This window comes from Meriones unguiculatus, chromosome 1, assembly GCF_030254825.1.
Source record: "Meriones unguiculatus strain TT.TT164.6M chromosome 1, Bangor_MerUng_6.1, whole genome shotgun sequence".
Lineage (NCBI taxonomy): Eukaryota > Metazoa > Chordata > Mammalia > Rodentia > Muridae > Meriones > Meriones unguiculatus.
The window spans coordinates 94543647-94558563 of NC_083349.1; the positions used below are offsets into that span (position 1 = coordinate 94543647).

The 14917-nt window shown below is 38.3% G+C and overlaps 1 protein-coding gene across 1 annotated transcript in view; it reads left to right on the forward strand.

The window, feature by feature from the left end:
• Lrpprc (leucine rich pentatricopeptide repeat containing) overlaps positions 1-14917 on the forward strand; it is an 80272-nt gene that overhangs the window by 25592 nt on the left and 39763 nt on the right. Inside the window, exons 14-23 of the mRNA XM_021652781.2 lie at positions 2495-2561; positions 5596-5623; positions 7385-7442; positions 8463-8569; positions 8784-8861; positions 9232-9276; positions 9577-9690; positions 10595-10725; positions 11342-11427; positions 12757-12964. Coding sequence (XP_021508456.1) covers positions 2495-2561; positions 5596-5623; positions 7385-7442; positions 8463-8569; positions 8784-8861; positions 9232-9276; positions 9577-9690; positions 10595-10725; positions 11342-11427; positions 12757-12964 — 922 coding nt within the window. The remainder of the gene's footprint in view (positions 1-2494; positions 2562-5595; positions 5624-7384; positions 7443-8462; positions 8570-8783; positions 8862-9231; positions 9277-9576; positions 9691-10594; positions 10726-11341; positions 11428-12756; positions 12965-14917) is intronic.

The window sequence follows — 14917 nt, forward strand, 5'->3', positions numbered from 1 at the left end:
TGTAATTGCTTAGCTTACAGATGACACGGAACCAATCAGTTAACTTGTGCGTGTTTTGGTGTTTTGAAATTGAGGTGATCAGCCTGTTTTGTAGACATTACTGGGGAGATGTCTGGTAACCGACTGGAAGCTGTTTCCCAGATTTAGGTAACAGAAAGCGCAGCTAATGCTTGCTGACCACTTAAAAGTACCCATTGCTTGTACATGCTCCACATAAAATTTGGTCCAGTGACAGGAAGGCATAGTGAGAGAAATGGTTTGTTCAAGAATTGAACAGAAGCAAACAGCTAGAAAGAAAATCTGATTTTAGCTTTGTCTTTTTCTGCATAATTCATTTTGAGTAAATAAATGTTTCTTAAAGTCTGTATTTTAAAATGTCTGACATTATTTGGCAGACATTCAGATTGTGAAGAAACAGTTAAAACTAAAACATGGCAGGTTTTTGTTAGCTTATTTCGGGAGTTTTGCCACACAGAGCTGGCTCATACGTCTTGAACTCACAGATTGGCCTCTGTCTTCTGCCTCTAGAATGCCAGGATTGAAGGTATACGCTGTGCCTGGCACAAAGCAGTTTCCATCTTGTAAACTTTGGTTGCTGTGTACTCACAGTGCAGAGGGGAAGCTTTGTAGAAGCAGATCATTAGGCATACCTGTTCTGACACTTACACTGGGTCGTCAGCTAAACTAGCGAGTGGTGCTAGGCGGAGGTCCAGTGTCCTGTGTGAAGTAGTAGTCAGCAGTTGCTTAAAGCCAGCTGCTCTTTGAGTATTGACTGTGTCCTCTACCATACAAACAATGTGTCAATTCTCCGTATCCTTACAAGATGAAAACAAGAGCATTAGCAGAGGCATGTAGGTACACATCTGGGGCCTCTTCCCCTCCTACCAGACATCTGTCCCACTTCATCATCAGTCTCTTGATTCTTCAGACTTGTTTGTTGCTAAGGGAACACGATGCTTCTTGTCACCAGCTTGTTTGGATGTTTCTGGCCACCTTTTTAAGGAAAAACACTTGACAGTATTCGTTGAAATACCGTTTTGAATAACATGAAAATTTAAAAAAGATTTATATTTATTTTGTGTGCATTGGTGTTTTCCTGCGTGTATGTCTGTGAAGGTTCCAGATTCTCCTGGAACTGAAGTTACAGATAGTTGTGAGCTGCCACATGGGTGCTGGGAATTGAACCTGGGTCCTCTAGAAGAGCAGCCAATGCTCTTAACTGCTGAGCTATTTCTCCAGCACCAGAATATTTTTGTAAGAAGCTATTTATTACAATTTAAAATTAAAGATGCAGAGAGTTCAGGTCAGGGACTACCTGAGTTATTACTGCTAGCCTCTCTCTCCCCTTGGACGGAGAGAAGAGCCGGATCTGCTAGTGTCTCTCCTGGGCAGCTTTCCACCGTGTTCTGAGACTATCACATTGCGGAGAAGATTTCTCTTGATTAAATTTGTGTTAGACAGTCTTTTATCTGTAGGCATGGCAAAACTCAAGATTACTGACAGGCATGTGGTTGTGTCCATTTTCAAATTTTTTTTTTAGTAATTTTATGGTGATCATATTGCAAATGATTTTTAGGTATTTCATTGAAATATCTAAATGCTGTGAAATTAATGGAAAACTTAAGCTGTTTGTCCAAGGGTTTTATAATTGGTTTAAAATACTTGTGTGGGAGTGAAATTTTGTATATATTTAAGTGAGTTAAATTTAAAAAGGATTTTCTTTCTATAGCCTTTTAGAAATTACGCCAAGTGTCTTAGTGTTTATAAGCTGTATTTGTTATCGTCAACACTTGACTCTAATGTTGCATATGCTATAAAGATTCAGGCAAATGGACTTTATAATATAGCTGCAAGCAAAATTAATTCAGGAAGTACCAACAGCAACCCTGGCTATTATTTAAAGACCAACTATACCTCTTTTTTTTTTTTAAAAGTATTTATGGCAAGTTTTACATGAAAAATCAGGCTTACTGATCTGCATTAAAAAGTTGTGAACTGTTAAATGCCACATGAGTGAGAAGAGCAAGCGAATACTCAAGAGAGCGAAGTTAGGGAGTGTGGAAGCCGGTGGTATAGCAGAAATTAGGGCCTGTTTTGTTGTGGTTAGCTGCTGCTCCAAGGCGGATGCGGACATGGGTCACTGTGGTTAGTGGAGGTGAAAGTCACGTTTCTAATTTCCTTACAATGTCACAGTGCCTAATCACATACAATTTCAGTTAAGTAGCAGGGTGATTCAAGTAATTACTATTTATATTAAGGAAAAATTCTGAATCTGCTACTTCATGAAAGTAAGAAGCTTTAAAGGATGTTTGTTACACGTGTGTGCATTGCCTTATTAAGTAACTTTAAATGAGACATTTTTTTTTTTTTAAGTAGTGTTTCCTAATTGAGAGGGGAAAGGTAGGTAAACAGTATCACCAGATCACTTGTAGCTCAGTGTGGGTCATTTTGTCTGCCTGGCCTGAGATGTTTTGACAATCGTTTTCTTTTGCAGTGGAATCGAATACATTGCCTTTCTCAATTAATTCTTTTAGAGGCAGCCTAATTCTAGGCTTTAGGAGGTAAGATTATTTCCCTAAATATTCTCTGTCTTTGGTCTGATTTCCCTTATCCTTGTGATCTGTTGGTGATGAAAACTACTTTTGAGACAAGTGCTTACTCTCTGCTGAGTTAGGTTTAGGCAGCCTTTCCATTACCTTTCCTAAGAAAGACACACAGTTGTGTTCACAGAAAGAAAGAAGCCTTTTGCATGCATATTCAGGGTACTCTTTGAGCATTCAGTTGTGATGACTTTATTTTACATGTGTTACTACTCTGCTCTTATATGTTGAAGGAAAATTGATGAACTTTCCCTGTGTGTTCCTCTGTTTCCTATTACTACGTTGAGATACCGAAGCGGGGAAGCAGGCCAGCCTTACAGAGAAGAGCTTTCGTTTAGCATGTGCTAGTGTTTGTGTGCCTCTCATGAGGGTTTTTTGGCTGAAGCACATGGTGACACATCACGTCATGATGAGAATAAATGAGAAGAACCAGAGAGCAACTGAGGGTCTGTGCTGGTGAAAATGCTCAGGAGAACTCCTATAATCCCTTCTTAGGACAACTGCCCAGTGATGCAGGGACCTCCATGAGGTCTCACCTTAGGCCACCGCGAGAACCAAGCTCCCATCCTGTGGACCCTGGGGAAGAAAGTCAAGCCACAGTTTAGTCCCCTCCAACTTTAAAGTAGTCACAGAAAATCAAAAGAAGAGTAACTGCTGCCTACCTAGTCCATATTGTCACAAGTTACTGATTTTGTGCCCCTTACTGGCTTTCTCTCTTCTGTCTTGCTGTATGCATGGGCACACATTTGTTTCTTTTCTGCTGAACTACTTTAAATTGTAGTCATAACAGCACGGGGTGTTGCAGCTTGTTTCTTTGGAATCTCGGTGTTATCCCTAAGGTACTTGAATATATATATTGCCAGTGGATTTACATAGTCCATGCTCAGATATTCCCATTGTAAGATGTTTATTGGGCCAGTAAGGTGACTGTATTCAGAGGCGCTTGTCGCCAAGTTTGACATCCGAGTTCATTCTCCAGCTCCCACATGGGAGAAGGAGAGAGCCCTGTTGTCTTCTGACTTCCCCAGGCATGTGGTCTGTGTAAAGTGGGGTGTGAAGGCAGCTACCGTCCTCCTGTGCTGGAGCTCGTTGGCCAGCCAGCCCACCCTAATCAGTGAGCTCTGGCTTCAGTGAGACCCTGTCTTAAAACTACAATGGCAAAGTGATTGACAAGAAGTGGCCTCTGGCCTCCGCGTGCATGCACAGATGTGCACACGCATGCATTTGCTCTTGCACAGACAAGCATGTATGCACTACATACACACTTTAAAACCTGAAACAGTGAGATGGTTCAGTGGGTAAAACCATCAAGAAGCCTGGGGGCCCGAGTTCATGCCCTGGAAACAACAGCTCTACAGCACTTGTCCTTTGACCTCTGGTCAGGAGTTGTGGTTTGTAATGCCCATCCTCCTACACAAATGTCTACACTTCCACAAGCATAATAGAATTTTAGAAAATGTTTAGTGCGTAGGATATAATTTAGTAGACAGAACTGCAGTAAAGGACGTTTTTAAGAAGTAGCTCATACTGTGTTAGTAAGTGAAATGTAAAAGATGTTCACGTTGACTTAAAAAGAAGTTTTTCACTAAAACTTCCAGGTCATGGAAGGTCTTTTGATTTCAATTTTTTTAGTCAGTTTGAATAACATAATTCAGAAGTTCTAGACTTGTGGAAGTAAATCCAAGACATTATTATAGGCAAAAAAAAATCCTAAGGGGACCACCCTGCCAGGTGCCTAGGGCAGTGGCTGAGCTGACTGAAGTCTTTCTGCTGCTTGCCCCTGGAGCACGTCCATCTGCCTGTGTTTTCTATCAGTGGCTTGTTATAGGTGCAATAAAACTTTCTGTTGGTGTGATAATATCCATAGGAATATGGGCATGGTCAGAAGCATTTATAACTTAGGGTTATTTTTTTCCTCTCCCTTCACCCCATAGCTAACAAAAATTCAAAAGTATATAAGGGTAATTACAGTCTTCTATGTCAACATTAATATAGTCAAATCTTTAATTTGTTGTCAAAATAAATACATCTCAGAATATTCAGTATAGTAGTCAAGCTACCTTGACTTTGTGTACTTTTCATAGTATTCTATGTGAGCAAGTTTAGAATTGTCTTAGTGACTAGGACGAAGCAGCATAACTTGACATTGGCTCATGTGTGGCTCAGCCGTGCTGTTGCCAATAGTCATGTTAGCGTAGAAAGCACCCACACTTAATGTAAAAGGCTGGTCGGAAGTGACTTCTTCCCAAAGTAAGTTAAGCAGAAATCCAGGAAGTACCTGGTCATTGTAATTATGTATCTAAGTCACATTAGAAAAGCCCACGGGAAATGTGGACACACATTTTAGTTATGCAGCTTTAATAGAATGTTCTTAGTAGTTCTAGTAGTTCCCGAGCCTAACTGGGCAGTTGTTCCTAGTTTTTTGAGCTATAAGGTATTTGGCTCAGTTTTTCTTTCTTGTGCTGTATTAGTTTCTATTATTGTTGTAAAACACCGTGACTGAAAGCACCTTGGAAGGTCGGAATAACTGTCTTTTATGACACCAGCAGTTTTTTACAGACTGTACCGCACAGTGCTTCCCCTGCTAAGCTTCAGGCTGAGTGTTCCCTGCTAGTTTGCTTTTCCAGGAAGTCCGATCCAAAGGCTATTATCCGCTAGCACCTCACTGGTGATGTTAGTCTTGGTCACTGTAGCGAGGCAGTCACTTGCTCCACTGGTAGCTGCGGTTTCCTCTTTACAAGTAAGTCAGATTCTTGGGGCCCATGCAGATAAGCCTACTTTTTCAAAGTTGAACCCCAACGTGTAGAGGTGACTTTTTAATGGTTCCCAACTAAAATTTTCAAGTTGCTTTCCTTGAATGGTTCAATTTGTTATTTATTTCCTTGTTAAAAGCATTGATTTTTTACAGCTTACATAATCAATTACTGGTACGTCTTGATTTAAAATGGTTTTTGAACCTCTGAGCTTATTTTTAATCCTTTGCTGCCCTCTGCAGGTCTATGAATATAGATCTTTGGAGCAAGGTAAGTATTTTTTGTACTGCAAACCATAATGTGATGCTTGAAGAGATATCAAAAAAGGAGTTTTAATAGCCTCACACATTTCTGATATATTATTACACGCTAATGGATTAAGAGTTTTGATATTGGTAGTTTTAAAACAGCAGGGAAAATGTTACTCAAGTAGTTTTTCCTTAAGCTTAAAGTCTTACTAAAATTTTCATCTTTCAAAACAAAATGCTAAAATTTCTGTGGTGACATTTGATCTTGCAGGCTGCATGATTTTTTTTGGTGGTGTTGGGATAGGGCCTTATTTCTCGAGTGAGTGCTGTTTCACTGGGCTCATCTCTACCCCTATTTTCTTGATTTCATGTGTATCTGTCTGTGTGTATTTCTGTATGTAAATGGTATGCAGACCAACCCAGTCCTTGCTAACTTTGAAGGAAGTCACCTGGTTTTTATGCCAGAAGAACGGTTAATAATTGCATGAAAAATTTTATTCCAAGATCTGAATACATACCATTAGCTAAACTTTCCAGTTTAAATTTGTTAAATTTTGTATGTTGGGTGCCAAGGTAAAACCCAGGGACTTACACATGCTAAGCAAATCAGGTCCAGGTATTTTTTAAAAATAGAGTTTCGTTCATTTCTCTTCCTAGCATTACTACAACTGCCATTTAGACCTTATACTTAATTTTAGTATATGATTGGGTTTTGTTATGAAACAGTTCATTGACCAAGGAGACATTCATTTATTTATTCATTAAATCTGTTCAACTTTGTTACTAAATGCTACAACTGTCTCACAGCCCAGGTACAACTATAGTTTCTGTATGTATTCTGTGGAATATACTAGTAGCCTTCTTTATGTTTGTTGCCGAATAGACAGGCTCTAGAAGGCTTTTGAATCTTATTTACCCTTTGGTTTGCTTTAGGTAAAGCATCCCTTTCATAGTAACATATGATCAGTTTTGTCCAGTTTTCCTTATTAGCCAACAAATGACAGAAGTATCTGAAGTTTGACTTTGATTAGCACTAATGATAAATGCCAGGACAAGCCCAGCTGAAGATAACACATGGAGTATTCAGAGTCCTGACCCCATCGTTTGGGTAACTCCTGTGTGCTTCTGCTGTCTTCAGCCTGAGGATTTATAGGCTCAAACACTGTTTTTGGCTACAAGTCAATATCATAAGTGTACATTAATTTTGATCATAAACTGTATACTTGTGTATTTTTAAGTTAAAAATTTGTGAATTGAATTAATAAGGATCTGAATTTAAATACATTTGAATATTTGACTTATTTTAAACTCGTTTAAGTGAATGAGAAGTTACTGAGGAACAAAAAGTACATACTATTTTCTGGTCCAGTACATTTAACTTATTATCTTTTTAATATTTTATTCAAAAAGGGAGCAATTGACCCATTTTGACTAGACTCTGAGCACTGTGATGAGAAATAATGCTTTACATTGCTGTAAGAGATTTTCTGGTTTTAAGAATTAGTATTGAGTGTTTAAATTCAAATTTGTTAGATCCTTTCTTTGTAATATTTCATAAAATACTGCAGTTTTGTTCGTGTGTTTTTTTTTTTTTTAAGAAGACAAGCCTACTGTTTAAAAACCAAATGATCTCTGTGGAGGGTGGTGGTGGTGGTGTGGGATTACTGGGAGAGAATAATACCTCACGGGGGAGGGGCTTTATTATGTCAGGAATTCAATTTCATATCGTATTTGTTTTTGTTTGATTCTCTTACTGCAATGCTCGGATTTCCTGTCTTACCAGATAACAGAATTGTTGTACAAGGATGGACGTTATTGCAAAGAGTCTCCAGGACCAACGGGTAGCGTTTCCATTTAGATGATTGTAACTTATCCATAAACCCATTCTGTGTGATGGTTGGGCTAGAAGGGTTACAGCAGTAAACACTCTGATTTTGAAAGTAAAATTTGAAAACATTTGGTTATAGTTATCTATATCGATAGCTATATTTTGAGAGCTCTAAGTTATGTATGGTTTTATTTTATTTTTTTTAAAGACAGAATGTGGCGACTGTAAGGCATAAATCAGCATTCCTGATAGCATCTGTGGAGATAGGGTTAGAAAACCAGTTCGTCTCAGTGGCTGGATGATTTCAGTGTTTTTCAGGTGTGGTTAACTTCATGCATTAAGTAGGAAAAGGTCTTAGGTTTTTCACTTAAATACAATTTATTAACTAAAAGACATAATTTAGGCATTTAATGAAGTCAGGACTACATAGTTTCCTATAAGAAAGTACCTTTCGTGAAAGTTCAAGTCTCCTCTTCTAGGCATTAACACATGGCCCTATGAATTTTATGCTTGAATGCATAAGAAAATTACTGTTGTTACAAAACATCTTTGTTAATCTTGGTTTTTCATTGGCTAATAGGCAGCTCTCCATGGGATTGCTTATCTGTTCATTAACAGTATTTTAATTTTCTATGCTCGGTATTTATCAATCATTTTTAATATTCAAAATATTGTCCACAAAAAGTTAGTATAGAAATATGTGAAGACATTTATTTACACTCACTGCCCGTGCTTTGGACAGGAGAGAGTGAAGACCACTCCTGTCACAGAGCAGTGGAAAGAATAGATTGAAGTAAGATTCAGTACTGAAAAGCTGTCACTCGGCCTGAAAATAATTAATATTCCTTTCACTCACCAGTTAGATGTGTCTCCTAAACCACATAGTCTCTGTGCCTCAGTGATCATTGTTGCCATTTCAGAGCCTCTCATCAGGGTGACATCTCACACCAAAATGATTTCTTATAAATTAATCTTGATAACATGACAGTCTCAGTAATTTTAGTAGAATGCTTTCTCTTGTTTTTTTCCGCAGAAGCTGTTGGCTATTTTCTTTATAACTTGATTGACAGCATGAGTGACTCAGAGGTACAGGCCAAGGAGGAGCATTTGAGACAATACTTCCATCAGCTGCGGGAGATGGTACCATTTCATTTTTGCTATAAAATGCTTGTCCTGCCTGACATGTATCTATTAGATTTGAAATTGCTGCTTTTAAGTATAACCAGACCACTTCTCAATGACATGCAAGAGTTAGAGACTTAAATTAAGTCTGAGATAATTTCTGTTAGACAAATTTCAATTTGGTTGTCTAAAACTCAGCGTTTTCTTTACCCCCTCCCTTTCTTTCTCACAGAATGTTAAAGTTCCTGAAAATATCTACAAAGGCATTCGTAATTTGCTGGATAGCTACCATGTTCCTGAATTGATTAAGGTGTGTGAGTGTAATCACTCAAACTTTTATTAAATGCTCTATTTATATGTAAAGACTAGTTAAAATGTTACTTTAAAATATAATTTGGAGGGTCAGTTTTTTTGTTTGTTTGTTTGTTTGTTTGTTTTTTCTTCCAACAACAACCATAAAAATAAGGCTTTTCTTGATTGTTGGTAGAAACTGTTTACATATTAAAGGGTACTTCTGAAACATTAATCATAATGGTTAATTGAGCATAAATAGAATTCCTGCAAATTTTTAGAAAGGTAGCATTAAAATGAGGTGGGGCTTGCAAAATTTGCATTTGACATTCACGAATAATTTTTGCCTGTGTTTTCTGATTTTGTGCTAATTTAAATCCCAATTTTAGGATGTTAAGGTTCTGGTTGACAAAGAGAATGTGGATTCTCGAAAAGTAAGTAGGGTTTTATTTTGTTTTTTAACCTTCTAATGAGCATTCACGTAGTGTCCCTCTTAAGTCATCTTGTATACCTGAGTTGGTTACACTGTTCACTATCGTAGAAGAACCAACAGGTCTAGAAAATTTGCCTATGATCTTGGAGAGCGTTGTAAGCTCCTGGAGTCCCCTCCCATCCACACACCCCAAGAGTAATATTACTTGTAGCATTTATGACCGTTAAGAAAGGTAGCTGAGAGGAAGAATGGCTAAGAATGTATTTCCTTTTCATGGTAAACTTTTGTTTCTCCCATGCAGACTTCCCAGCTTACTTCATCTGATTTGGAATCAACTCTTGAAAAACTAAAAGCTGAAAATCAACCTATAGGAGATGTCCTAAAGCAGCTTATCTTAGTGCTTTGTTCAGAAGAGGTAACCTTAATAGTTCTTTCTTGTTCACAATCTTAGGGTAGAAAATTCTATGTGGATCACAGTAAGTAAAACCAAATATGCTGTTTATGATTTTTACACTTTATTATTATGTGTCATGATTGAGAACAGTGCAATTAAATGAAAGGTTAACTAATTTCAGTGACACCTTGAATGGCATGTTTTCTGGTTGCTGTAGTTTGTTTATGATAATCTGCAAAGTGAATGATAGTAACAGCCGTGATAGGTTTATCATACATGCCAAATGTCCTTTCAAGCCATGGCTCCGGTCTCTCATATCCAGATTGTCAAGCAACTGATACATGCAGTAGTCATTTGCAAGTCAAATACAACGAGCTTGTTAATGCAGGATTGAAATTCCATTTTCCTGCTAGGAGAAAGCTTTCTGAGATAAAGGGTCCGCTCTTCTCCAAGCAGGCGTGCAGCTGCACTGTGTCCGCGTTAGTCTGCGGTGTGGACGCTCTGACTGTGCTTGAAGTTTCAGGTGCAGGATGGTTATTCATTTGCCTGTGAGTCTACAGGAAGAAATACTGTGACTGACTTTGAGATGATACCACGCACTGTTACATTCTAACACAGATTTTGTCACATTACTTATATACTGAACTATTCTGAGAAACTTTTTGTGTATTTTTTTGTGTATTTCTGCCTCTGGAAATTACACTGCTTGGGCAGACTTGGGAAATATTGTACTAGTCTAATATTTAATTATAAATAAGAAATCTTAAGCGCTGTGCACACACCTAGGAGCAGAGTTAAGGGTATAAAGCCATTTATTTTTAAAGTACTGTTAGCTTTTCCTAAACTCTGAACACCATAACAAAAACCATGTTATTTTTACCTTATATTCTTTTCTTTTTTTTTTTACTAAATCCTTTTATTTTAGAATATGCAAAAGGCCCTTGAAGTGAAAGCCAACCATGAGTCAGACATGGCTGTCGGTGGCTACGCAGCGTTGATAAATCTGTGCTGTCGACATGATAATGCAGAAGATGCATTGAACTTGAAGCAGGAGTTGTGAGTACCTTTCACTGAGGCAGATCAGCAGACACAGAAATGCCCTTGGTGGAGTGCAGGGATTGGCTGTTACTCTTACATAAAAACATTCTTTTGTTGCAGTGGTTTGTTTGTTCAGGTTTCATGCTAGAAGGGCGATAGTTAATTAAATCACGCTTTCTGTAGGGTTTTTTCAATTTAGTAAAACATTCTAGTTCTCCAAGCCAAGGAATGGTAATAGTCACTTTTCTTGCGATTGTAATATGTTTCCCTTTCTATGTAGTGTTGTATACAGAATCCTTCCTGTTCTCAAGACAGGCTTTTATGTTCCTTACTAATAGATTTATAATATGGAATTTAGTAACTTTAGATACTGAGTGTTTGTAGTGACAGCCAGAGGTGTCTTCATCGGCATGTTCCTGTGTAGTGAGGCAGACAAAGTATGTGGTTCTGCACTTTTACTTCTGCAGCCATGACTGTAATTAACTTTGAATTGATACGTGGTTCCAAACATGTGATGTGTCAAGGCTGGCATCACAACAATTCAAACTGTTCAATTAGCTTTTGGAAAGTAATAAAATGACTGTGACTGTCTCTTTTTTGGAGTTAATTAATATAACTGTGGCTTATTTTATAGTGACCGCTTATATCCTTCTGCTGTTCTTGACACTGCCAAGTATGTAGGCCTTGTAAAAGTATTGGGAAAGCATGGCAAGCTTCAAGGTAAGCCCCAGGACATAGAAGGAATCTGTGATGCCAGTTCTTGCCACTGGAATAACACATGAATTGATATTAATGGTATATCATGTCCTACAAAGTGCTTGGACACTTTGCATACAAATTTGCATGTGAATCCGACCAGAGCTGCATGGACAGTGTAGGCCATTAGTTTTAATGGAGTGGCAAGCTTGTCATTTACATTTGCACAGCTCAGTGCTTTTGCATTTCTACAGCTAGTTTTTATTAGCATTGCTGCTTGGATTGAGTTTGAAGATCATGACTTATGGCACAATTTGCTTATATGCCTGCACTAATGGCTTTGTTTTTGCTTAAAGAGATCTGAAGGCTGAACATAAAACCTGCAAATCTAACCTGATAGCTACGAATCTGAACTGTGTGGTTTTGTCTTAACCTTTAGTAACATTAACCAAATGTATATTTTAGTTGAAAAGTGAATTTGATTACATGGGTGTTTTACATGCTCTAATTTCCTCGTTGAAAAATTGCTAAGCCTAATAATACAATTAATTGCCCTTGATAATACAGTCTTCCTATTACACGTTCTTGTTGTTCTGTCAGCTTTGTATTGGAACTTTATTCCCTCTGATTTTTAGAAGAGATAGAAGGGAAAATTATTTTATTTGAATGTTGACATTTTTCTTAGGAAGTCTTTCTAACACAAATTAATCTGCCTTTTAAAATCACTTTTTGTTAAGTGGTCAAAACATTTGGTCTATCTAATAATTGAGAACAAACATTATAAAAATGCACTTATTCCATATCCTAAAATGTTTGTTTCTGCCTTCCTAATGAAGCTTAATGAATCTAATGTATTAACATGCAGTCTTTTGGAAAGCTTTCATTGGCTCCGCTTGGCTAATTAGTATCGACATAGCAAACAGGCCCTATCGGTATCAGACCATTAGTCTGGCTGTATATACAGTGTAAACACATCTTTATTATCTGGCCTCCTGACAAGCCATCTGCTGAAGAAACAATGGTGTGATTTAGCAGATGTTAGCTCGGAACGGTAAAAGCATCCATTTAGGAGGATCTTACAGCTACGGGGCAGACCGTACAGGGCTCTGTGGTGCAGAGTGGGCACGCGGTCCCTATCTATAATTTGTAGTCAAAGTTGCAGGGAAATGATAAAACCATGCTATTGTGGATTTATAATTGTAGTCTCGTTTAGAAATGCAAGTAGTAATTAACTTGAAATCGGCATTATACACTAGAATTTACATTCCTGCCGGGCATGAAATGCTGTTTTAATAGCAGTTTGTTTTCCCTACATGAAATTACCTAAGGGTCTTTTGTGTTACTTCATTGTAGATGCTATTAACATCCTAAAGGAGATGAAAGAGAAAGATGTTGTTATCAGAGATAAAACAGTCTTGTCCTTTTTCCACATCCTAAATGGTGCAGCTTTAAGAGGTGAAATTGAAACAGTAAAACAGTTGCATGAAGCCATCGTAATTCTTGGGTTAGCAAACCCATCCACCAACATCAGCTTTCCTTTGGTCACTGTGCATCTGGAAAAGTAAGTTAATTGGATTTTGGATTTTGGATGTTGGAATTATCAGAATGAACCTAATCATTTTGGGGTTTTTCTCTGTAAGGACTGTGGTGGTGTGGAAGCCTTGAGAGTCATCTGCTGAGGAGTGAGTGGACCAAGGTAGATCAGCTATCCCTTCAGACACCAGCACCGGTCTCTGGTGACTCTTGATATTTTTAAGGAGCTTATTACAGTGTACATGAAATGGTGCCTATACTCTCAGCACTCTGGAGGTTGAGGCTGGAGCCGTAGAGCAGGTTCAGCTCAGTCTGGGCTAGGTGGCTAGTGTTAGCTACAAAGTAACGTCCTAACTCGGAAAGTGAAAAGCAAGTAAGGCGCGGTAGTGCGCGCCTTTAATGAAAGCACATGGGAGACGGAGGCTGGCGTATCTCTGAGTTCTGGGCCGGCCAGGGCTAGAACCCAGTTTCCAAACAAATAACTACGTCTCAAGTTTTGAGTCTAGTAAGTGATGGTTGTTAGTGATTAATAAACAAGGAGGGCTGGGGAGATGGCTCAGAGGTTAAGAGCACTGGCTGCTCTTCCAGAGGTCCTGAGTTCAATTCCCAGCAACCACACGGTGGCTCACAACCATCTATAGTGAGATTTTGTGTCCTCTTCTGGCGTGCAGGCAGAACACTGCACAATAAATAAATAAATCTTAAAAAAAGAGAAAAGAATCAGGGATCTTCTGGAGTTTTCTTCTTAAACCCATGACTATTACCAGGGAGCAACAGAGCCCTCTTCTGGTGTTCCTTCTCTATTTGCTATCCAAGTACATGTACCAGGACAGTTATTCCAGCTTTGAGAAATGTTTTTCTTTATGGAACAATGAATTTTGTTGGTAAGGCGAGATTTTCTGAGATGGAAATTTTTTCCTTTGCCGTGCCCTTCTTGGTTGGAGCCGTTTAATGTGTTTGCAAAGCAAGTCATAAATCAGTGTTCTTTCTAGTAAGGAAAGTGGCTGTGAGGCTGATTGGGCACCGCTTTACCTGCCTGTCATTTATTCGTGGCTTATTGTGGTTTGTAATCTGCTTATTTTGTAATTAGGGTTTTCTTGTTTTTCTGTGGTATTGTCCTGTCAATGCCAGAGAAAAGCGCTCTTTATATTGAAGTTCTCACTGTCTTTCATAATTTCTGGTAGTTTTAGTTTTATTAGGTAATATGCTAACTGTATGTAATCAGTGATAGTGTTGGGCATAAAATATAGAAGTGAAACTCTCTCTCCTAACTAGTTTCCTTTTAGGAAATGTGTATTTGTAGTGGATGCGTACATACCCAAAATAATTGCTTAGCTCTCCGATCATAAACAGTTAGCAAGTTAGAGTATTGTACAGATCTTTACCTTCACAATCTCAGCGTTACATTCTTTTCAAGAAATAGTGATTCAGACAATTGCTGTGTTACTGAGTTCTCATACTCACAGCCAACTTTAAATAGAAATCCTATAATTAATATGCTTCCTGGTGGAATTTTTTGATTGTTTAAAAGGCCCATCTCTGCAAATTGCATGTGGAACTCTATACAGGGATTTGAAAGAAATGGGCCCAGTGCCCAGAAGAATTAGGCCCTCCTACACTACTGGGCAAAACCAAATAACTAACAAAGAAAACGAGGTCATGGCAGAAAAGTATCTTACAAACAGGAATACTTTGAAGACAGAGGAGACGTGAAAGTTTTCCAAAAGAGGTCTGCAGAGAGGGCTCCTGAACCAAGGGGAGCGAAAACAGTGTGCTCTGTGCTAACCTGGAGCACGCTTGCTCCGTGCTTGTGCTTGTTTACAACAGGCAGACATTTGTCTCTGTCACATTTGGCTATCTTTGTCAAGTGGGCTGAGGAAATCTAAGTCAGTACCTTTTTAAAAATGGTGTCATTGTATTCCAATCCTTAGTGTTTACTTATGTGAGGTTTTTCATGATTTTTCTATTGTTCTGCTTATTA